Source organism: Antechinus flavipes, chromosome 5 (assembly GCF_016432865.1).
Source record: "Antechinus flavipes isolate AdamAnt ecotype Samford, QLD, Australia chromosome 5, AdamAnt_v2, whole genome shotgun sequence".
Lineage (NCBI taxonomy): Eukaryota > Metazoa > Chordata > Mammalia > Dasyuromorphia > Dasyuridae > Antechinus > Antechinus flavipes.
Genome location: NC_067402.1, coordinates 52,389,140 through 52,413,955, shown reverse-complemented (window position 1 = coordinate 52,413,955; position 24,816 = coordinate 52,389,140). Strand labels below are relative to the sequence as shown.

Below are 24,816 nucleotides of genomic sequence, written 5' to 3'. Positions count from 1 at the left end.
CAAAATGATTTAGTTCTTCAAAGTTATTCTTAGAACAATATTACTATTGTTATGTGGAATCGGTTCTTGTTTCTGGTTATTTTACTCTTCATTATTTCATGCAAGTCTTTATGTTTTTCTAAAATCAACTGGCTCATCATTTTTTATAGCACAGTGGTATTCCATCACAAATACTCTATAATATGTTCAGCCATTTCTCAAATCAATGAGTATCCCCTCAATTTCCAGTTCTTTCCTACTATAGAGAACTGCTGTAAATATTTTAGTTCTTTTCCTTTTCTTCTAATTCCCTTTGGAAACAGACCTAATAGGGTTATTGTTGTGTAAAAGAGTATATACAATTTTATAACTTTTAGGGTATAATTTCAGATTGTGCTCCAAAGTGGTTAAATCGGTTCACAGTTCTACCAAAAGTGAATTAGTGTATCAATTTTTCCACATCCCCTCTATCATTTGTTCCTCTTATCATTTTAGCCAATCTGATAAATATAAAGTGATATATCAAAGTTATTTTAACTTGTATTTCTCTACTCATAGTAATTTAGAGCAGTTTTTCATATGAACTATAAATAGTTTTGATTTCTTTATCAAAAAACTATCTGTTCATATACTTTGACCATTAATGAGTTGGGAATTAATTATATTCTTATAAATTTGGCAAAGTTTTTAAATATATATTTGAGATATGAGACCTCATCTGAGAAATTTTCTATACAATTTTTCTCCCAATTTCCTATTTTACTTCTAATCTTGACTACATTGGTTTTATTTATACAAATCTTTTAGAATTTAATGAAATCAAAACTATCCCTTTTGTACCGCATAATGCTCTCTAGCTCTTCTTTATTCAAAAATTGTTTTTCTATCCATAAGACTGATAGGTAATATGCTCTATGTTTTTCTAATTTTCTTAAGATATCTCTGTTTATATCTAGGTTGTACATTTATTTTGACATCATTATGGTAAATGGAGTAAGATATTGATCTATGCCCAATTTATTAGATTGCTTTCCAGGTTTCCCAACAATTTTTTAAATCAAACAATGTGTTCTTCACCCTAAAGCTTAAGCTTTTTTTTACCCTTCTAGATGTTTATATTATTGTCTCTTACATCCAGTTATACTGATAATAAAGTTCTAGTTCTACCAGCTCTCTATCCCCAAGTTCTTCTATTGTAATTGTTCTTCCATTTAATAGAGGTGTCTATTTTATAAGATAATTGCTCCAATTTACTTTTGCCTCCAGATTTTAGTTTTTTAAGAATCATTCTATTTTATTCAACTAAACTCCTAGCCATCTATTTATGTATGCTCTTTTAAACTTCCCAACGAATGATAACACTGTTTAGAGAAGAGATAATCTTTTCCTATATGAGAAGCAAACACTTTGACCTTATTGAGTCCCTTAAAATTGGTCTTTAATGTTTATCTTATGTTTCTCCTGGATCTTGTATGTCAGATTTTTGATTGAGTTCTGCTTTTTGGTCACAAATATCTGAAAGTATGTCAGGTTATTAAATTTCCATTTCTTTTCATTCAGGATTATGCTCAGTTTTGTGGGGCAAGTTATTCTTGGTTGCAAGAATCTGCTTATTTGCTCTTTAAAATCTAATGTTCTAAACCTTTCAATCTTTTAATGTAGAAGCTGCTAGATCTTCTGTTTGCCTAACTATATTTAATTTTTTAAAATTTGTTTTTTTCTCTTCTTGTTGTAGTATTTTCTCCTTAATCTGGGAGTTTTGAAACTTATTACATGTTTTTTTTAAAGTTATATAATAAAATAGAAAGAAAAAAAATTCATCAGTCACCACCTAAAAAAGGTCCCAAGATGAAAATTCAAAGGAATGTCATATCCATTTCTATTTTATCTTCTCATTCTAGAACTTCAGGGCAATTTTCCTTTAGGATTTTGAATAAGACATTTTAAAAATAAATCATAACTTTCAGATAGTCCAATAATTCAAACACTGTCTCTTTTTGATCTATTCTCTAGAACAGTTGTTTTTCTGATGAGAGATTTCATATGCTCTTTTTTTTCATTCTTCTGATTTTGTTTTATTATATCTTGGTGTTTTATGATATCATTAACTTTCCCTTGTTCGACTCTAGGTTTTGAGGAATTGTTTTTCCTTAAGTTTTTGGATTTGTTTTTCCAAGTGACTGACTTCATAATTTTCTTGGATTGTTCTTATTTTTTAGTTTGTTTTTTCCTCAACTTCTCTTTTTTGATTTTAAAGTCCTTTAAAAGCCCTTCCAAGAATTCTTTTTGGTCTTGTGGCCATTTGACATTTTTCTTTAAGGTTGAAATAGTAGCTTTTAAAATTTCATTATCTTCTCAAGATGAACTCAGATCTTCTCTATTCCCATAGTAGTTACCTATCATCAGATTCTTTCTCTTTTACTCACTCATTATTTATTTTTCTTTTTAGTGACTTATTACTATAGTACTAAGGTGTGTGGGGGAGTGATCCCTTAAGCTTCAAATTTTTCATACGGTTGTTTTCTAAGCACTGTCTGGGGACCTAAATCAGGCACTCTTCTCTGCCCCTGAGCCACAGCTAGGACCCTCAGTCATGTTGTCACCACAAATATTCTTGCTCCCTGCTGTCCCTCCCAAGGCTAAACACTTCAGCTTTCCCCTCTGTCCAAGGATTCTGCTCTCCTGCAAGTGCCCATAGCCAGCAGGGTCCCTGCCCTCTGCTATTATATTCCCCAGGTGTGTCTTTGCTGTTCCTTACCCACAGTTGCAAACAGGGACTGTGTCTGCTCAGCAAAACTGGGTATGGTACCCTGTGATAGCAGAGGGTCAGTCTATCGTCCCCTACTTAGTTGTCCAGCCCCTAAACTGGGAAGTTAGAATTCCTGAAGCTGAGGCTGCTCCTGGGGCTTGTTTATTGATTCAGCAATGTCACCAAGAATTATTTTCATTTTAATTAGGCTAAACCTCTTACTTTGGAGGTATGGTCTTTCCTAAGGTTTTCTTAAGTTGTCTGAGGACAACTATTTTACCCTAACTTTTAATTATTTCTGCCCTTCTAAATTCACTTTGGGATGATTTTTGTCTTATTTGTGGGGAAATTTGAAGAGCCCGATATTCAACTTTTAATTATTTCTGCCACTTTAAGTTTACTTTGGGATGATTTTTGTCTTATTTGTGGGATAAATTTGAAGAGCCCAGTATTTTCTGTCCTATTCTACCATCTTCCCAGAATCCTCTCCAAGAACAGGTTTTGAGTGCCATTAGGGTCCTCTCATGTGGCAAAGTGCCTAATGGCGATTCCATTACAGCAGAGATCTACAAGACAGGGGGTCCACTCTTCATATAAAAGCTGACTGAAATCTTCCAGCTTATATGGCAAGAAGAGATTATTTCCCTAGGAGATCAAGAATGCTTCCATTGTTCATTTCTATAAAGGAAAAGGAAATAGGTTGTTTTATGACTATCAAAGCAGGAGAGAGGAGGTCTCTCTTAGTCACTGCTGGCAGGATTCTTGACAGTCTTCCTTAATTGACTGATTCTTCACCTGTAAGATGGTTACCTACCTGAGAGCCAGAGTGGCTTCTGAAAGGGCTAAGGAACTGTCAATATGGAGTTTGCTGTTTGACAACTCCAGGAGAAATGCCCGGAGGTTTGTACACAATGTTTGTGGATCTCACTAAGGCCTTTGAGACTGTCAGTTGTGAGGGCTTGTGGAAGATCATGGTGAAATTTGGCTGCTCAGACAAGTTCATCAGAATTATACTCCAGTTTCATGATGACATCCTTGCAAGGTTATGGATAATGGATAATGCTTAAATGCTTTAGTATGGATAGTTCTGGATAATATAGGATGTTTTCGTGCTTTATAGTATGGACAGTTTCAGATAATGGACAATGCTTTAGTGCTTTAGTTTGGATAGTTCCAGATAATGGAGGATGCTTTAGTGCTTTAGTATGCATAATTCTGTATAATGGAGGATGCTTTCTGCTTTAGTATGGCTAGTTCTGGATAATGGACAATGCTTTAGTGTAGATAGTCCTGGATAATGGACAATGCTTTAGTGCAGAGAGTTCTGGATAATGGATGATGTTTTCGTGCTTTAGTATGAACAGTTCCAGATAATGGACGATGTTTTCATGCTTTAGTATGGACAGTTCTGGATAATGGATAATGCTTTCGTGCTTTAGTATGGGCAGTTCTAGATAATGGACAATGCTTTAGTGCTATTGTATGGGTAGTTCTAGATAATGGACAATGGTTTAGTGCAGATAGTTCTGGATAATGGACAATGCTTTTATGCTTTAGTATGGACAGTTCTGGATAATGGACAATGCTTTAGTAACCGATGAAGTGAAATAAGTCTGTGTGCTTGCTCCCATATTTTTTAGCATGATGTTAACAATATTTTCAGATGTCTTCAATGATGACAAAAAAACAGCATCAAGGTCAGTGCCTGCACTGATATTATATTACTAAACTTGAAAATGCTACAGGCTAAGATTAATTTTAAGAAATAATTTTGAAAGAAGGGAATCTTATTTCTTTCATTGTATGGTGATCTTTCAGTCTAAAATCCCTATCCACCAATACTAATAAGCTACTTTTTAACTTGTAAGGCTTGAGTGAGTTGACTAGTGGCAATGAGAGGCTGGGTAATTTGTTCCCAGTTACTATATGTGTCAGAGACCAGATTTAAACTAAAGTCTTCTTGACTCCAATTCACTATTACATGCTGCCTCTCTTATAAAGCACTAGAAACATTGTTCTTCTCTGAAAGTCGGTGGTTCGATATGTCTATTCTTTGATGAACCTGGATCCCATAATGAGATATATGTAATAATTAAAGGAACTTAGCAAATGAGGTAGTAGTAACTGATTACACTTTGCTTACCTTTTTATTCGTTTGTTGTCATCAGGCATATCAATTTCTGGATGCAGTTGGTAGTTGAGCAGGACTGTGCCAAAGAGATCGTACTCTAAATAACATCCAAGTTGGGCAAATTCTAATAGCTCTTTTTTATCAAATATAGTCCTAAAGGCAATGAGATAGAAATGTTATTATTTTCAAGACTTTCCCCTATGTGTATATGTGTGTGTGTGTGTGTGTGTGTGTGTGTGTGTGTGTGTTATCTGGATAATGAAGGATGTTTTTGTGCTTTTGTATGGACAGTTCCAGATAATGGATGATGCTTTCATGCTTTAGTATGGACAATTCACACACACACACACACACACACACACATATATATTTTCAGATGTCTTCATACATTATATGTATGAAGTTGGGACCAAATAGTTTTGTAAGATCCCTTTAAAAACTTCTATAAGAAACTATGACCCCTAAAAATTTTTAGGTTATTAAGTTAGCCAACAAACATTTACTAAGCACCTATTATGTTCCAGCAACTGTGCAACATACTGCAGGTACAAAGAGAGGCAAAAACCAAACCAAACCAAACCCAGGCTTTGCTCCTCAAGGAACTCACAGTCTAATGGGGAAGATGATATGAAAGCAACTAAGTGCAAACAAGCTACATCCAGGATAAATTGGAGAAAATCAACAAAAGAAAGGCATTAGAGTTAAGGGGATTAGAAAAGACTTTTTGTGTAAAGTGAGATTTTAACAGGAATTTGAAGGAATCCAGTGAACCCAGAAGGCTGATAGGAAGACTGAGAGAGAGAGACACAGAGAGAGAGAGAGAGACAGAGACAGAGAGAGAGGAGAGAGAGAGAGAGAGAGAGAGAGAGAGAGAGAAAGAGAGAGAGACAGAGAGAGAGAGAGAGAGAGAGAGAGACAGAGAGAGAGAAAGAGAGAGAGACAGAGAGAGAGAGAGAGAGAGAGAGAGAGAGAGAGAGAGAGAGAGAGGCAGAGAGAGACACAGAGAGAGACAGAGAGAGAGAGGGAGGGAGAGAGAGAGAGAGACAGAGAGACAGAGAGAGACAGAGAGACACACACAGAGAGAGACAGAGAGACACACACACACAGAGAATTCTAGATATGGAATACAGTCAGAGAAAATTTCTAGAATTAGGAGTTGAAGAGTCTTGGGAGAGGAACAATGAGGAAGTTAGTACTGGTGGATCATAGAGCAAGTGAAAGTGAGTAAGGAATAAGAAAACTGGAAAGGAAGGAGGGCAGCATGCTATGAAGGCCCTTCTTTATTTGCCAAATAGGATCTTGTATTTGTATAGAGGCAGAGAGCCATTGGTCTTTATTTAAATAACAGCTTAGTTGTCTATTTTAGGAAAATCACTTTAATATCTGAATAAAGGATGGACTGGAATGGGGAGAGACTAGAATATACCAGATATATTGTAAAGATAACCTAGACAGGACTTGACAATATAATAGATACTGGAAGGTAAGAAAGAGTTAAAGTTGTGAGTCTGGGTGACTGGGTGACTCCCCTTAGATGTCAATTCTCTCTCCATCCTGTATTTGTTTTTTTTTAATATTGTATTATCTAGTAGAATATAATATTCTTGATAACAGTGACAAGTTTGTATTTTAATTTGTATCCCCAGAATCTAGCAGAGTATCTTACATATAGTATGCCTTCCCTAATTATTTGCTGAACAAAAAACAATTATGGCTAAATCCATGAAAAAGGAACAAGGTACTTTAGATTAAAAAAAAAAAAGAATAGAGAAGGGAAAAATTTGAGTGACATACAAGCTTACAAATTTGCTTTTGAATGTTAAAGGACTACCCTTTCTTGTGGAATGGAAGAGTGAAAGACTGTATTAGAATATAACTTAACAATTTGTTGCCTACAAGATACAAATTTAAAACATAAGCATGCATACACATATATACATTCATACACACATATTTAAAATCTATTATGTTTTGGAAAAATTAAAAAGAGGTATAATCAGTTCTGGATAAATATACCATAAAAATATGAAAAAAAAAACTGTTGGAAATTCTCACTGTAGGAATGTCCATCAATGCAGATCTTTTGCCTCTGTGTGTTCAATAAAATCCGCTCTAACAATTCTTTCCCTAGTCTCTTCCATTTACATGAAACTTTTTCCTTCTAGTTTTGGTTATAACCAAAGTGCCAGTATTAACATAATACAGCTCCTCTTGCTTTATTCACTTGTTCTTAATTAGTTTGTTTCTAAGTGGAATAGTCTTTAATAATCTGGAGTCATTGGCACATCATGGGGAAACAATGGAATACACCTCAAAAATTATTCATTGTAACCAAGTTAAAAGGACGCAAGGGAAGAATGTTCAATTCGACACTAGGAAAACAATTAGAATATTTAATTATATTAGTAATAAAAACATACTCTACTCAATGATATCAAAAGATGCATGAGTGACCACAATTTCCTTAATTTTTATGAAAAATATTAGCAACTCTGAAAATATTAGGGCTTTTCATTAATATGATCAATAATGGGATTCTTAAAAATCAAAAACTGGCATTATTTACAACGAAAAGCATTGATAACTTTTCTAATAAAATCATAGACAAAGCAAGAATTATCCTTATCTCAACTATTATTTGACATGGTATAAGTAATACTAAATCTATCAATGAGGAAGAAAAAAATAAAATGAGCAAATGAATTTTGATAGAGAGGAAACAGAATTATGGCCACAAGTAGATAATATACTTGGAACCCCATTCTCCAAAATCAGTGAAAAATATAATTAAGACAATTTAGCACAGCATCAAGATACAAACTAAATGCACAAAATCATTATCTTTTCTTGATATTACTGACAAAAGCTAGGAGGACAAGATAGAAAACTTCTAGTTAAAATACTTATGTCTCAGATCTAGCCTATGGACAGACCCACCCACACAGAAAAAAAAATATATATATATATATATATGAATCATATATCACTATATGGAAAAACAGATCAATGAATTAGTTATGCAACTAAAGTACTTGAAAAGTAACAAATTTTAAAAATCAATTAAATGAATTAATTAAATCAGAGAACAGATTAATAAAATTTACTCTGCAATCTAGGGCCTCTTTTTTTCAGTTAGAATTAATTATTCCAACTTAAAAGTCTGATAGAATGTGATAGAAATCATTTGTCAATCCACCTGATTATTATATATTTTATTTATATCTCCAATTTTATTAGCATACAATTGGGGGAAATATTTCCAAATATTTCAGCTTATTTCCTCTTTATGGTTGTAAATTCACAGTTCTCTCTCTTTTTTTTTTTTTTTTTGAAACTTCTAATTTTGGTTTTCTCCCTTTAAAAAATCAAGTTAGCTGTGATGACCATGTATTTAAAATCAGCCGGAGTCAGGAATTCAGGTTAAGGGAAAAATCTTCAATCTTTACTCTCAGTAGAGGTGAAGAAGGATTGCAATAGCAATATGGGCATTTGCGACGGGAAGCCAGCCAGCAGAGGTGAAGGGGAGGTCGTGATAGCAATGCGAGAAGCTTTGTCAAGACACTAGCCAGCAGTCTCTCTTTCTGTTTCCCTTTTCCACTCCCCTGCCTCTACCCACCAAAAACATCATTTCCTATACAACACATCAGGACTTGCACAAAGACTGGGTGGGGGCCATTCTTTCTCCAAGCATATATATTAAAAGAGTATGGGCCAATTACTATTTAGCCTCACGTACTTGGGACCTCAGTACATCAACTCGAGCCTCAGCCCATTACATCTCCCACTTTATTTTGTTTTAGAACACGGGTGGTCATGCCATCCCTGAGTCCTCAGGGAGGTCAGAGCCCCCAAGTGGAGGTGATCACACCCTCCCTGACTTCTCAGGAAAGGAGGTGAAAGCATGGAAAAGGAGATGATCACGCCCTTCCTGACATCTCAGGAAGGGAGGTGAAAGCACTAAAAAGGAGATGATCACATGCCTGACATCTCAGAAAGGGAGATGAAAAGCACCAAAGGGAAGTGGGGGTTGCTAGCGGGTTTCTCGGCTGGAGGGTCTTATTATGCACAAACCCATCAGCATGGGAGGTATTATACAAACACATAGCAATAATGCAGAGGCTATTAGTGATGATCCTCCCCACAGTCAGTGCAGGCTTAATGTGGTGTAACAAACATGAATTGTACACGCAAATAACGGTATAACAAACAATATAAATCAACATGGTGCTGTAAAAGATTGCCAGAAGTCCTAGAAGGAGGTATGTAAACAATAGTTACACATATGCCTTCTTCAGCAGCCAAGAGATAGTCTAAAACCAATCTATTGTCCATTGGTTCACATGTCAGGGAATCCAATGATTCCCCCAAGTTTTTGAAGTCTTGCAAAAGTCTTTTTATGTGTTAGGGAATCCAATGATTCTAGCAGATTTTGAAGTCCTGTAAGAGTCTTATCATTTCTCAGAAAATCCAATGATTCCTGAGGGCTTTCGAGTTTTATGTCTCAAAGAATCCAGTGATTCCTGAAGATTTTCAAGTCCTACAACATTCTTATCATGTCTCAGAGAATCCAATGATTCCTGAGGGTTTTGAAGTCCAACAATATTCTATGTCCATGAGTCAAATGCCATAACTGCCACGCTCTTTTAATGGTGAGCACGATCAACAACAGAACCGCCCGATATTTCTTGAGTCTTCTCCTTCGTTTCAAGGGTCTGCTCTGTCTCTCTGTGATGGACAAGGTGAATATGGCTCGTTGGCACCCATCTGATTCCTTCGTCACCTGTAGAGATACAAGCAAACCCTCTCCCCCAAGCAGTTAGCCTATCTGGTCCCTTCCATTCACTACTTTCTGGGTCTCTCCACATCACCTGGCGATTATCTAAAGATAGTGGACCTACTCGCACTGGACACTGCCCTTCTGGTGCATTATAAAACCTGTCTGCTAGAGCCAGTGCATCTTTGTCAAAAATCAAGAAGTTAATAGTATAAAGAGTTAAATTTAGAAGTTCTCTAGGGTTACCTGTGGCTCCCCCTTTCTTTTGTTTTTGAAGCAGTGTCTTAATGTCTCTGTTTCTCCTCTCTACTATTGAGGATTGAGGCTGTCCTTGAGGATTAAAGGGTATGCCAGTGATGTGTAAAATCTTATACTGTGCACAAAAGTGTGCAAAATGTTTGGAGGTATATACAGGACCATTGTCTGTTTTTATTGCTTGTGGCACACCCATAATGGCAAATGCTTGTGTGAGAAATTCAGTGACCACTCGGGCTGTCTCTTTAGCTGCTGGTATTGCAAAAGTGAATCCTGAAAAGGTGTCTACCACAATGTGGATAAAAGACAGATGACCAAAAGATTTATAATGGGTCACATCCATTTGCCAGATTTCACTGGGTCTCAAACCACGAGGGTTCTTCCCTGGAGGCAGTGTAGGAGCGTGGAAAGGAAGGCAAGGCATACAGGCTTTTACTATGTTCCTACCTTCCTCTCTTGTTATTCCAAATTGTAAATGTAAAGCTCAAGCAGCCTGATGATATTTATAATGAGATGCCTGGGCTTCTTGGAATAAAGGAGTTTTGACCAACATAGTTAGAAGGCTATCTGCCTTTGAATTACCATCAAAAATGGGACCTGGAAGTCCACTATGAGAATGGACATGCAAAATGTAAATCTTACCTGGATGCTTTTTCACTTGCTCTTGAAGTTTCTTAAAGAGCTGATATATATTAGAGGATGCAAATTTTATAGGCCGAATCAGATATTATATTTATATCTCCTGGATAATAAGTAAGAGCTAGAATAATCGCATACAATTCATTCTGCTGAGTGGACTGAAAAGGAGTTCTGACTACTCTCTTTATAGTTAAGTCATGAGAGTATACAGCACAAATATTATGTTTGGATGCATCTGTAAAGATAGTTGGTCCTTTAAGAGGAACTTTAGAAACTTTTTCTTCAAGAATCCATTGCCAATTATGTAAAAGTCTGGTTATCTTTAATGGAGACCTGTGTGTAAAATTTGGAGCCATGGCTAAGAAAATTTGCCACTCTGGGATGGTCTCACAACACACATTAATTTGTGTATTGGTGTAAAAGGTGTATATCTTATCAGGTCTTGTCCCAGATAATTGTACTGCTCGCTTAATGGCCTTTAACAAAATTCTAGCCACAAGCACTGGGTAAGGCGTAAGGCTTTGTTCTGGTTGTGCCGGGAGGTTCACCCACTCTATTACACTGTCTCCTTGATGAAGAACTGCTGTGGGTGCCTCTTGTGTGGCAAAAACTGATATTTCCAAGGTTTTTGAGTGACTTTTTCAACCACATTGGATAAAGCCAGTTCAACTTTACTCAAAGCCTCTTGAGCTTCTTTTGTAAGCTGGCATGGTGAATGTAAAGCAGTGTCTCCCCTTAAAATGTCATATAATGGTTGCAACTGATAGGTAGTCAAGCCTAACACTGGTCGCATCCATTAGATATCTCCTATCAATTTCTGAAAATCATTTAAGGTGTTTAGTTTCTCTGTTCTTAAGGACAGTTTTTGTACTGTAAGTACCTTAGGGTATACTTTGTATCCTAAATATTGAAAAGGAGCATGTCTTTGAATTTTTTCTTCAGCTATGTACAATTTGTAATTCTTTAGTGTTTCTATGGTCTTTTGTAGACATGCTTCTAGCATTTGTTCCTCAGGTGCACATCCCAATATATCATCCATATAATGTAATAGCATAACTTTTGGAAATGGTTTTCTTACCGGAGTAAGAGCAGCAGCAACATACATTTGACACATAGTGGGACTGTTTTTCATTCCCTGTGGCAAAACTGTCCATTCATATCTTTTATAAGGCTTAGGTAAGTTAATGCTGGACACTGAAAAGGCAAATCTTTTCATATCTTCCTTATCCAGAGGGATAGAATAGAAACAATCCTTAATATCTATAACCCAAAGAGGCCATTTTCTAGGCAACTGAGTAGGAGATGGAAGTCCAGGCTGAAGAGTTCCCATAGTTTCCATCTGTTCATTCACTTTTTTTAAATCAGTGAGCATCCTCCATTTTCCAGATTTCTTTTTTTACAACGAACATTGGGGAATTCCAAGGACTTAGAGAAGGTTGTAAGTGTCCTTGTTCAAGTTGCTCCTGTACTATATCTAATAAGGCCTGAATTTTATCACTACCTAAGGGCCGCTGTTCTATCCACACTGGGGTATCAGTTTTCCATTGGATAGGAACAGGTGAAAGTGTTGGCAGCCTTCAACAGAAGTCCCCTGCCAAAAGGGACCCTGTCTCCCCATGTTTGGATTTTGGGAAGTCTGCATCATAGCCTGGTTATAAAGGCATTTGTGCCCACTGTGGCACAGCGTCTTATGAGCTCCTCTAAATGAGCATCCTAGTGCAGTCCTAGTATAATTCTTCTGCAAACCTCATTAGCATTTTCTTTAGCAAGTTGCCTTATCAAAATGTCCGTTACTGCATTTTCCCCATTAGTTCTTGTGAGAGCTGCCTGCAAACGTCCCACAGTCAGCAAAGGGTTCATTTGGTCCTTGTGTTATTTTTGTGAAGGCCTCACCCTTGTCGTCTTTATTGTGGAGAGAAGACCACGCTTTGATAGCGTTAGCAGCAATTTGCTCATATGCTGCTATGGAATAATTAATCTGTACTGCGATATCTGCATAGGAACCTATACCTGTTAGTAGGTCACAGGTGAATGCAGTATGAATTGTACTTTGATTATTTTGTTGGGCTTGTATCCTATAGAGCTCACTATATTCAGAAAGCCACAAGTAGTTCTGTCCAGGTTCTAGGCATACCCTTGCTATAGCTTTCTAGTCATTAGGGGTCAAGATTTCAAAAGTCAAATTCTATAATAACATCTTAACATAAGCTGATGTAGCCTCATAAAAAGTGCAAGCTTTTTTCAGGTCTTTGAGGATTTCTATATCAAAAGGAGCGTATCTTCTACTTTCTTGACCTGAAGAATTAAACTGTTGAATCACAGAAAAAATGTGGTGTTGGAATTCTGATACATTTCTCCCTTCTGCTTTGGCCTTAATTAGTCCCTTTTGCAATCTAGTCATAGGAGTGGCTGGATGCTGGGAGGGAGGTGCTGGTGCTGTCACTGCCCCCCTCCCCCCACTACCCCTTTTCCCTCCATCCCTGAAGGTGGAGTAGATGGAGGAGAGTCAATTACCTGCTCCTTAGGTGGGGCTGAAGCTGCCTCCGATTCACCACACCCTTGAGCCTCACTAAAGTCTTCATGCCCTGTGGGGATATGGCCATTAATCTGTTCATTGTCTTCCTCCTTTATCTCAGGCTTCTCCATTTGGCTATTTCTAGAGTCTTTTCCTTTTCTTCTATAACTTATATGGTTTCTTAAGGCCAACTGTATTATATTGTATAAATAGAATGCCTCGATGGAAATTGAATGAGGACCGTTTTTCGTTGTAATATGCGGAGAGCTGCTGCCCAATTAATGCCCAATTATCTGGAGAGATTTGCTCTTCCTCTAAGAACCAAGAGGAGGTGCGTTTTAATGTACCCAGAAGTCTAGCTGTCTGTTCCCAAGTTATAAATTGCCCTTGATCTTCTATCAGCTTAAGCAAGCTTTCTATAGCACCACTCCTGGGTGGGGGTGGGGGGTGGGGGATGGAGAATCTTTAGCTAGCATCTGTTCTATTTCAGCCAAAAAAGATTACTAGTTTAGTCTTTAAGAAAATAATTTCCCTGTTTGTCTATTATACTCACCTAAGTTCCTGGTCACTGAAAACTTCTTCAGTGAAAATAGGGTCCTTGGTTCCCATGCTTGGGTGCCAAATGTAATGACCATGTATTTAAAATCAGCCGGAGTCAGGAATTCAGGTTAAGGGGAAAATCTTCAATCTTTATTCTCAGTAGAGGTGAAGAAAGATTGCGATAGCAACATGGGCAGCTGCGACAGGAAGCCAGCTAGCAGAGGGGGATCGGAGGTGAAGTGCCCTCGTGATAGCAATATGGGCAGCTGCGACAGGAAGCCTGCCAGCTGTCTCTCATTCTGCTTCCCTTTTCCACTCCCCTGCCTCCACCCACCAAAATTGTCATTTCCTATACAACACATCAGGACTTGTACAAAGAGTGGGCGGGGGCCATTCTTTCTCCAAGCATATATATTAATAGAATATGGTCCAATTACTATTTAGCCTCATGTGCTGGGGACCTCAGTGCATCAACTCAAGCCTCAGCCCATTGCAGTTAGCTAATGAGAAATCAATTCAATTTATTTTAGATTATCTCTTAATTTTATTTATTAATACATTGGTATTTTCTTTCAACTTTGTTAATTTTTTTGATTTAATTGGATTTTTCTTTATTTAACTGGTTTTTAAATATTTGTTAGGACTTTATAGTACAATTGGACTCTGCTCTCAGGATGGAGGAGCACTGTTTGAAGCCCTAGGTTTTTCCCACAGTTTTTACAGAACTACTTTTCAGAGCCTGTAAGTTTTCAATTCTTCCAAGGTGGTATGATCTAAGGAGTGCTGTAGTCAGTCACTGCTATTCTGATCTGTTCTCTGGTCTGTGATTAATAAAAATATTTAGAAACATAAATTTTCCTTTACAGATTGCTTTGGCTATATCCTTTAAAGTTTTGTTGCCTTATTGCTGTTAATGAAATTATTTTTATGATTTGTTCTTTGACACACTCATTCTGTAGGATTGAGTTTAGTATATAATCAATTTTAATAGTTTCATTAGCAGTCCTTTGTTAAACATAATCTTTATCACATTGTAGTCTGTAAAAAATATTTAATTTTTTCCCCATTTTTTTGGTGCAATTTCTTAAACTCCTTTATTTGTAGAATGAGGGAATTGCTCCTTATGACAAGGGTTTAAAGCAATGGAGTAACAGGCCCTTAACAAGAGTTGCTAGGGATTTCCTCTTCCCAGAGTCTTTCAAATCAAACAAAAAATGGTTTTAAGAGGAAAAGGAATAAGGAAGGAGAAATCTGATTATGTAGCTCCATCAAACTATGTACCATATGGTGAAGTGATAGTGTGGGAAGAATAGTAGTAGAGGTGCTCAGATATTCACATGAAACAAAACACAAGAAACCAGTAATTAAATCCATACCAAGATATATGTATGTGTATGTGTATGTATGTATAATATTATATATTATATAAATATATATAAACACACATACACATACACAATATATATATTATATATATATATATATACACACATACATACATAATATATATAATATATAATATCATATATATATATACACACACAATATATCTTGGTATGGATTTAATTACTGGTTAGTTTCTTGTGTTTTGTTTCATGTGAATATCTGAGCATCTCTACTACTGTTCTTTATTTTTATTTTTATACTTCCATATATATACATACATCTATATCATATATATATATATGATATAGATGTATGTATATATATGGAAGTATAAAAATATGGGGAACAAGCAATATTGTTTGATTAATGAAACACGTTTGACTTCAGGGAATCAGAGAGGCTTGTTGGAAAAGGATCTAAGACTGAAATGTGACTCTGGAAGTATAAATTGTATTTTATTAAAAGATACTCATTCACCCAAATATACATATAGATATATGCACACAATGTCTATATATCTATTTGCACACATTAATGAGATGAGGCTAGAGTAACAATGCAGATTGAAAAGATAAAGTCATGTTAGGAAATTCAGTAGCCAGATGGGAAAGCATGGTGGAGAGATATGGGTAAAGACTGAAGTGTGATGAGACTCAAATGAGATAATGAATTTAAAGCACTTGGCAAGTCTTAAATTACTGCATAAATTCCAATTATCATCCTCCTGCTCACCTATCTTTCTTCTTCTTCTTCTTCTTCTTCTTCTTCTTCTTCTTCTTCCTCTTCTTCTTCTTCTTCATTCTTCTTCTTTTACTTCTTCTTCATCATCATTACTATTATCAGCCCCTCTTTATCAGACATCTACCTAGTTTGGTGATGATTCTACATTCTTGCAATGTTTACAGAGCATTATGAGGGTGTGTTAATAAATATTTAACAATCAGAAAAAATATATGTATACATACTTTTAAATTTGGTTTGCATTATTAATACTTTCTTAAGCCTAGACCAATGCTGTCAAACTTGGGCCATTAAATGATATGTAAGAATCCCTGGTGGGTGACATATTGATCTACAAAATTATATATTAACATTAAGTATTCTATTGAATTTTAATTATTTTGTTAAATATTCTCAATTACATTTTAATATGATTGGGATTTTACTGGGAGAAAAGGTCATTTATGGTTGACACTTGTAGTTTAGATAATCAAAGAAACAATAAGTCAAGTCTTGATTTGTAAGATTTGTAGCACTGCTGGTTTCTGTAGTATAAATTCTCACTCTAAAAAATCTAACCATTGACTTCTGGCCTGCTTAGAGATGGCTCCAGCATACCCATGGGTAAAAATCAATTGAAAAATAGTGTCAATGAAGTATAATTCATACCAAAAGGACAAAAAAGAGCAAAGAGATGAGAAGTTTGAGAAACATCAAAAGAATGTCACAGATTTATTAAATAAAAGTGATTAGGAAATTCAATTGTCAATTCTTATGCTGGAATTCTATCTGTCAAAAGCAGGATATCTAATAATGTATTAGCTAGCTTTAGTGATAATTTCTTCCTCCTGCAAACAGGAGTGAAATTAATCTGATTTTCAATAACAAGGAAAAACTTGTTTCTAAGGTAAAATGTTAGAAACTTTGGAGGAAAGAGATGACTCCATTCTAGAATTTGTGATACAAAAGAAGAAAACCAGGCAAAATTTACACAAAGCTTAGAATTTTTTATTTTCATGAAATCAGCAAAGGTATAGTTTTCTATGAACTAAAATCCCCAATAGAAGGGGAGTTAGCCTAGGAGGAATGGGAAGATCTTGAGAATAAAATTCTAAAAAAAAAAAGAGAAATCATTCAATTAAGGAAAAAATGGAAATTGGCTTAAATAAACTAATGGGGAAAAACAAAAAACCATCAAAAAAAGTGAGTTTAAAACAATATGTACAGAAAATGGAAGCAATGAGAGGTAATAGAGGAGGAATACTAAAAGCATGAGTTGGTCCTTTGAAAAAATGCTATATGCAACTACTTAGAATGAGCTAAAGCTATTAAGGCAAGTCAAGAAAAAAATATAAAAAATTAAATTCAATGGAGGGCTAAAATCATGGCTTGAAGGTGGGGAGAGGAGAGGCAATGATAACTGCCAATAGAGGGAAGGCAAATCTGTTCAGTTTTTACTATGCTTTCTGCTAAGTAGAATGATCTTAGAATTTCAAAGGACAAGAAAAAATGGCTTACAGAAAGTTGATAACTGAAATAAGAAAATAGTAAAAAAAAAAAAAAAAAAAAAAAGAATTCTGTTGAGTTTAATGAATTCAAATTAGATGAACTACATTCCTAGGAAGTAGAATGATGAAGTGGAAAGTATACTTAACTTGTAATGTTAAATTTGGAGTCGTGAGACTCCATTAGCCAATTTGAATGCCACATTTGCCACTTATTACCTGTTTGTACTTGAAAAAATCACCTGAGCTCAATTGCCTCAAAATGAATGATTAGGCTAGATGACCTTTAAATCCCCTCCAGCTCTACATGTGTGAGCTTCTATGAATTGACATCTGTGATTGAGGAATAGATCCCAATGATCTTTGATCATGAAGACTTGAAGAGCTATCACAGGAGTAAAAGTGAAATACTGTTCTATTTTCCAAGAGGAACAAAATATGGTCTATAAACTCTGGGTTGGTGGGATTGAATTTAAATTTGGCCAAATTACAGATGGTATCATTAAAGAGCTTGTTAGTAAATAGCTAGAAAAGGAAGTCATAGCCACAAAGAACTACTGTGAGTTTATGAAAAATTGATGTCAGACTAACTGCATTTCCATTATTGACAGGGTTACTAGATTGATAGATTGAGAGTTGCTGTAGATAATCACAAATATTCACAAGGACAAAAATGTAACAATGCTATATAAATGTGGACCAGATGATATTATAACTGGGTAGATTTGAAATTCAAAGAGTAGTCTTTTATGTTTAATATCAAGTTGTAAAGAAGAACTGTCTTATGAATCTGTGATCAGCCCTTGCTTATTTGAGATTTTTATTAATGATTTGGGTAATGGAGTGTGCTGGGGCTGGATAACCACTGCCTAGTGTCAGTTCTTGAAATATGGACAAATATTAGAATCCATCCCCCCTCCTGCCCTCCCCCATCTCTGTCTCTCTGTCTCTGTCTTTTTGTCTCTCTATCTCTTTATCTCTCTCTCCCTGATTTTGGGGGAACATATATTCCAGGTTGGGAGTGCCTAGACAATGGCGAATTTGGGAAGGTGTAGAGGTCTTATATAAGTTTTCAACTTTTTTATGAAGAGGGAGAAAAGGATTCCTATGGCTAAGATTTGAAAGTTGATACATGTTGGTAGCTGAGTTTAGCCATAACAATGGTAGTAGTAGCCACAGGAAGTAAAAGATAAAAGCAATTTTAGATAGATATGCCTATGACAGTACTTTTTGTGAATATTATAATGTCTAGAGAGGTTTTAGGACAGCAATTGAATGAAATGACTCAGCAATGGATGTTGGAATGTTAATGGCTGATGATAAAGGAAATTCCTATAGATAGATGTGGAAAAACTGCTACTTAAGTATAGTGACAGCTTCATAGAAAATGAAGAGAGAAGTATCAATTATGCATTTAAGATAGGTTGTGACTCTTGGAAACCTTCATGAAGGGAGAAAAAAGGATTTCCAGGATCAATAGTCAAAAAGTAGCCCTTTGACACATATATAATCTACAAATGTAACTTACTATCCTTGTATTTTATATTTGAGCTCACCTAGGGACCTCATATATGCCAGGGGAAAGTTTGACCCCAGTTTGGGGTAAAATGTTTTGTCGGAGTCATTCTTGCCATACTTGTTAGTAAATCCCTTTTCTTTAAGCTAATTGAATCTGTGTGACTGACTAATAATTGAGGGAGAAGAACAGTGGGGTGTTAGAAATCATACTTTTCCGGTCAACCCTAGAACCATTAGAGGAATAATTATCAGCTATATTCTTTGAGGATGTCAAATCAAATTTGAGGCATTAGTGTAACTTAGAGAAATAGTCTCATAGAGGGCACTACAAATGGATAAAGCATGGATGATGTTTAATCAAACTTGTATATTAAACAAAATTAAAATGCAAGACTGCATAACAAAGTTAGGATTAAAAAATATCTTGATAGGCCACACCACATTTTTATGTAAGATGAAATTTAATAGAGCTATATTTAGGTTAAAAAATCAGCTTCAATACTTTGAGATGCTCATTCTGAGAACCAAGATGATGGAGTGAGAAATGAATGACTATAATTCTCCTATGTTCATTTCGGGGTAACCATAAAATAATGTCTCAAGATAGATCTTAGAACAGTAGAAGCATCAAGGAGACAAACTTTTAGCTCAGGAAACTTAGAAGATCAGCAGGAAGGGTCCCTCTCATGTGGGTAAAAGGGGGGCACAATCCATGACTGGAAGCTTCCCAATAAGCCAACAGCAAAACCCACCTCAGCAAACTAGCAGGAGATCCTGTGCCCCAGTGTGATGGAGTGGGTGGCCAATAGCAGGAACCCCTCCCATACCTTAGTATGGCTAGGGAAGCCAGTGAAACCACCATGTGTTTTGGTATAGTCCTGGAGAAAGAGGCATTCTTTAATGGCCAGACCACCACATACTTCAGTAAAACCCTAGGAAAACATGCAGCCAGACTGGCAAGAACTTCAGTGTAGCCTTAGGGAAAAACAGAAATACCCCATTGGACTCAGAACATGATAGACACTAGCAATAAGATCCTCTCTCAGCACTAGGTAAGCTGCCATATCTTTAGGGTCTCCAGGAGCACCCAACCACCTCCATTCCACCTCTGCAGTGTAACATTAGATATGAGGGTCCCCCATAGGTCTCAGAGCAACATCACTGCATCCAGCACCAGGTAAATAGCCAGAGTCTGCTGAGACAAGAACCCTGAAACAATACTCCTTCCACCCTGGGAAAAAATCTCAAATTTAAAAGAAAGAGAAAAGGGCTTACAAAAAAAAGATAAGCAAAAAACAACAAAAAGAATCTGGCCATGGGAAGTTGTTATGGTAAAAGGGAAGACCAAGACAAGAACTCAGAAGATATGACAATGTCAAAACATCTACGGGCAAAACCTCAAAGAACACTGGGAAGTGGTCTCAAACCCAGAAAGAACTCATGAAAGAGTTCAAAAAGGAGATCTAAAATTATATGAGAGGTAGAAGAAAAATTTGGGAAAAAATGAAGGTTATACAAGAGAATTATGGAAAAAAGACAACAGCTTGGAAAACTGCTTAAAAAGTAGAATTGGCCAAATGGAAAAGGAGATTCAAAAATCCACTGAAGGAAACAACCCCTTGAAGAGAACATTTGGCCAAATGGAAAAGAAAGTACAAAAGCCAATTGAAAAAAACAACTTAAAAATTTAGAATTGAGCAAGTAGAGGTTAATGAACCTATGAAAAATCAAGAAACAATCAAGCAAATTCAAAAGAATGAAAAATTGGATATATTTTTCAAATATCCATTTCAAAATATCCAAATCAAATATTCAAATATCAAATATCAAATTTTTCAAAAAAAAACCTCATTGGGAAAAAAAAAAACAACAACAAAAAACTACTGCCCTGGAAAACAGATCCAGGAGAGGTGATATCAGAAGCATTGAATAACCAGAAAGCCATAATCAAATGGAAGACTTGGACATCATCTTTTAAGAAATTATTAAGGAAAACTGCCCCGATGTTCTGGAACTAAAAAGCAAAATAGGCATTAAATCATTGGGTTTCACTGATCACTTTAGGAAAGACATCCCAAAAATGAAAAAAAAATAATACAAGTGACCAGAAAGAAACAATTCAAATATCAGGGAGTCACCGTCAGGATTGCATGGTATTTGGCAGCTGCAGCATTAAAGGATCAGAAATTATGGAGCCTGATATTTGAGAAAGCAAAGGAGTTAGGACTACAACCAAGAATCACCTATCTGGCAAGATTAATGAAGGTAAAAAATGGTCATTCAGTGAAATAGAAGGATTTTAAGCTTTCATAAGGAAAAGACCAGAAGTAATAAAAAAAAAATGACTTCCAATATCAAGACCAGGAGAAACAATAAATGGGTAAAGAGGGAAAAGAAAACAGGAGGGATTCAATAGTGTTAAACTGTTTACATCCTTACAAAGAAAGATGATACTTGTAATTATTAAAAATTATATCACTAATAACCCAGCTAGAAGGAATATACATAGAGAATATGGACACAAATTGAATTTGATGAAATGGTATAAAGATTAATGGATGACAAAGAGGAGTATATTGGGTGTAGAAGGAAGGAAGAATGCTGTCAATTATTTCACATGAAAAGTCACAGACTTATCACCCTGGAGGAGAAGATAGGAGGGTGGATAAAAATCATTGCTTGAATTTTACTCTCATCAGTATTGAACTCAAAGAGGGAATAATACACATTCTCAGTTGAATATAGAAATCAATTTTACCCGATGGGAAGTAGGAGAGAAGAAGATTAAATAAAGGGGAGTGGGAATGAGGACTTATAAAAAGGATCAGATTAGGGGAGGTGGTAGAAGCAAAACACCAGTAATGAGGGAAAGGATGAAATAAGGGAGAGGATAAATGAGGAAGAATAGGATGATTATTACCTAGATAATAATCATAATGATTGAGATGAACTCTTTCACAAATTGGAAGTGGATTAAAACCAGAACCCTATAATATATTGTTTACAAGAAACGCACTTGAAGCTTAGGAAGACACATACACACACAGAATAAAGGTAAGGAGATGGAGTAGAACCTATATACTTTAGCTGAAGTTTTAAAAAAGGAGGGAGGACAATCCTGATTGCAAAGTAAGTACAAAAATTTTCCTTAAAGAGATAGAAAAGGAAATTACATCTTGTTCAAAAGTAGACAATGAAATATTAATATTAAATTATATTTATGCACCAATTTCTTAATTCTTAAAGAAGTTAAGTGAGTTACAGGAAGCAATAGACAACAAAAGTATACTAATAGGGTGACTTCAATTTTCCCCTTTTATAAATGCAACCAAAAATAAAAATGAATTAAGGAGGCAAATATAATGTTAGAAAAGTTAGATATGATAGACCTTTAGAGGAAATGGAATGGGAACACAAAGTATATGGTACTTCCACAAAAATAAATCATGTAATGGAGCATAAACATCAAAATCAAATGTAAAAAAACAGAACTATTAAATATATTCTTTAAGATCATAATACCATAAAAATTACATTCAATAAAGGTTAGAGGAAAGATAGATTAAAACTTAATTGAAATTAAACAACATAATCCTAAAGAAAAATTGGGTCAAAGAACAAATCATAAAAATAATCAATAATCTCATTAAAGAGAATGACAACCATGAAATAACATACCAACATTTATGAGATGCAGCCAAAGCAATACCTAAGGGAAATTTTATTTCTCTAAATTCTTACATCAACAAAATAGAAAAAAAGAAAAGATTGATGAATCAAGCATACAACTAAAAAAAAAAAAACTTGAAAAAGTTAAAAACTCACAATCACTAAATTGGAAATCTTGAACATCAAAGACGAGATTAATAATATTGAATATAAAAAAAAAGCAAACAGATAATTGAAATCTAGAAAATGATTTAATGGAAGGAAAAAAAAACCTTACTGAGGTAGATAAGCCATTGGTTAAATTGATTTTAAAAAAGAAAACTAAATATCCAGTATCAAAAATGAAAATCCCCATTAGTGAGGAAAAAATTAAAGAAATTAAATCATTAGAAAATATTTTGCCTAATTATATTCCAATAAATCTGACAATAGCCATCATTCTAAGTTAGATCTTCATTGCTTATGACCACAACCTCTTAAATGATCTTCTGATGAACCTAAGAATATAAATTGCTTGGAGAGAAACTTTCAATTAGAATTTTTTAAAAAGCTGGAAAGCAATTTTGGGAAAAATTTAGCACAACAATTTGCATTATATTCCACAATGTAATTCCAAACTCACAGAAGGTCTAAATATTTAAAAATTGTAATATAAAAAAATAAAGAAAAAAACAAGGTAATAAGTGTTACAACTATGATCAAGGGAAGAATTAAAAATACAGTAAGAATATAGGAAGTTATAAAAGAAAACAGATACTTTCAATTGAAAAAAATTAAAGATTTTATAAAAATAAATTTAAAATTAGAATGAATAATAATAATGAGATTGGTTTAAAATTATGTGATCCATTATTTAATTGATATAAGGAACTCATGAATGAAGAAACTGCTTATCAGTGCCATTTCCTTGTAATAAGAAGATAAGAACTGATGGAATTAGATTAGACAAAATAATAATATTAAGAAATAAAGAAGAGTGGGTTGAGGGAAATACAACACTTCAAAGTTTAAAGACTTAGAGATATAAAGAATAATGATAATGAAAAATCTCCAAAAGCTATCTAAGAAAAAAATAGGAAGAAAAAATAATGTGCCCCATTTTACACCATTCAGGGCAGAGTTAAGGGTAAGGAAATGATTGAGATCCAAATTTTGCCACTAGCAGTGCTGGAAATTGAACTCCATCCCCATTGTCTTCTGCTTTAACCACAGTAATATCTTATTACCATGGCAGCTCCAGGATGCAAGGATTAATGTAGTATTAGATTTCTACATAGCACAGTGGGGAATTATGCTTCCAAGAGGTCAGAAATATCTTCAAAAGAATATCCTAAAAACTATAGGACTATAATTATTCAATAATCCTTCTGACACAAAGGGGCTTAGGATTGGATGATTTCCTGGGATACTTTTTAGGGCCTGACTTTACTTTTATCCTGATTAGTCATTTCTGTAGAAGGACTGAATCTTCCTCTTTCCCTATTCCCTAATCAAACATAGTACATACTGTGGCTTAAAAAAGTCTTTGAGCCTGGGAAAAAAATTGAAAAAAAAAATCTTCCCTTGGATATAAAATGTAGATTAGTCCTGGAACCATTTTTAATTAATGTCATTCTCTCTTGTGTTTCACACCATTAACTCAGGATCAGAAATATAGCTGGAAGAGATCTTACAAATATTCTAGTTCAACTCTTTCATTTTACAAATAAGGAAACTGAGGTTCAGGGATTATAAGTGGCTTGTCTAAGGTCATACAAGTAATAAATTGCATATCTGGGATATAAATGCAGGTTCTTTGATTCCAAATTCAACCTTCTTTTTACCACATCACACTATTTTAGGAGAAGCAGCATAAAATATACAGGATATCCAGAAGTCTCAGTGCAGTTTTAAGCTGTAATAGCTTTTTTATTTATTAAGCTTTAGTGGTTTAAAACTGCCATGAACTTTTGGGACACCTCATATTATTAAGGAAGTGTAGGACCAAAAAAGAACACAATAAGCATGAACTAAATGATGGTCAATCTGGGGGCTTCACTGGTAGTTATTCGATAACCTGAAAAGATGCAGAAGACTCTCCAGTAGACTGGATGGATCCCTCTCACTTAGGAAAAAATTTGAACAAGAGTTAAATAGGATGAAGTCATTATGAATATGTTGTTATCTGCAGAGGAGGATTATCTACACAAATGTGATCACAAAAGAAATAGAAGTAAGCTGTCCTGATGTGCCTGGGTCTCTTGATGGGAAAATGGAAGTTAAAGAAATGCAACCAAAAAAAAGATTCTTGAGTATATTTTCTTTCCTGGAAGATTTTCCCATAATACTGTTATGAAAACTAAGACATTTTCTTTTCTTGCACCAAACAAGAGTACCCTATAAAAATAGATGCCTAAAAGTCCTTAATTATTAATTTCAAGATCTAAGAGCATAGTT

The 24,816-nt window shown here is 35.1% G+C and overlaps 1 protein-coding gene across 1 annotated transcript in view; it reads right to left on the bottom strand.

Annotated features, from left to right (window-relative positions):
• PTER (phosphotriesterase related) overlaps window positions 1-24,816 on the bottom strand; it is a 107,087-nt gene that overhangs the window by 8,429 nt on the left and 73,842 nt on the right. Inside the window, 1 exon segment of the mRNA XM_051963274.1 lies at window positions 4,872-5,012. Within this exon segment, the coding sequence (XP_051819234.1) occupies window positions 4,872-5,012 (141 nt within the window).